Consider the following 341-nt stretch of genomic DNA (forward strand, 5'->3'; position numbering starts at 1 on the left):
TTTCCGTTTTCCCTCTCCCCTTTCCTTGTTCATTTCTTGAAAATCAATAAACATATTTAAAAAAAAAAAAAAAAGACTCTACTGTTTATCTTATTGTGCGTTTGTTGTCTGTACCTGAAAGCTGGATTCCATGTCAGATGTGAAGTCCTCGCCCTTCTTTTTTTCTGTTGACTCTTGCGGTTTGATGAAGCTCCTCTTTGAAGGGATAAATCGGTGATCCTCTAAGTGATAGGTCAGCTCAATCCGTCTTTGAGCCAATAGGAACACTCGCTGGGCCACGTCTTCGTTTGCCGGTTTGGATCTGTTCCTGTGGAAACACTCCACCACCTTCTGTTTACACA

At 41.6% G+C, this 341-nt stretch overlaps 1 protein-coding gene across 1 annotated transcript in view; it reads right to left on the reverse strand.

Moving 5' to 3' along the window:
• LOC116672596 (dynein regulatory complex subunit 7) overlaps positions 1 to 341 on the reverse strand; it is a 28309-nt gene that overhangs the window by 6080 nt on the left and 21888 nt on the right. The window contains exon 8 of the mRNA XM_032504513.1: positions 115 to 330. Coding sequence (XP_032360404.1) covers positions 115 to 330 — 216 coding nt within the window. The remainder of the gene's footprint in view (positions 1 to 114; positions 331 to 341) is intronic.

The sequence above is a fragment of the Etheostoma spectabile genome, chromosome 22 (genome assembly GCF_008692095.1).
Source record: "Etheostoma spectabile isolate EspeVRDwgs_2016 chromosome 22, UIUC_Espe_1.0, whole genome shotgun sequence".
In the NCBI taxonomy this organism is placed as follows: Eukaryota; Metazoa; Chordata; class Actinopteri; order Perciformes; family Percidae; genus Etheostoma; species Etheostoma spectabile.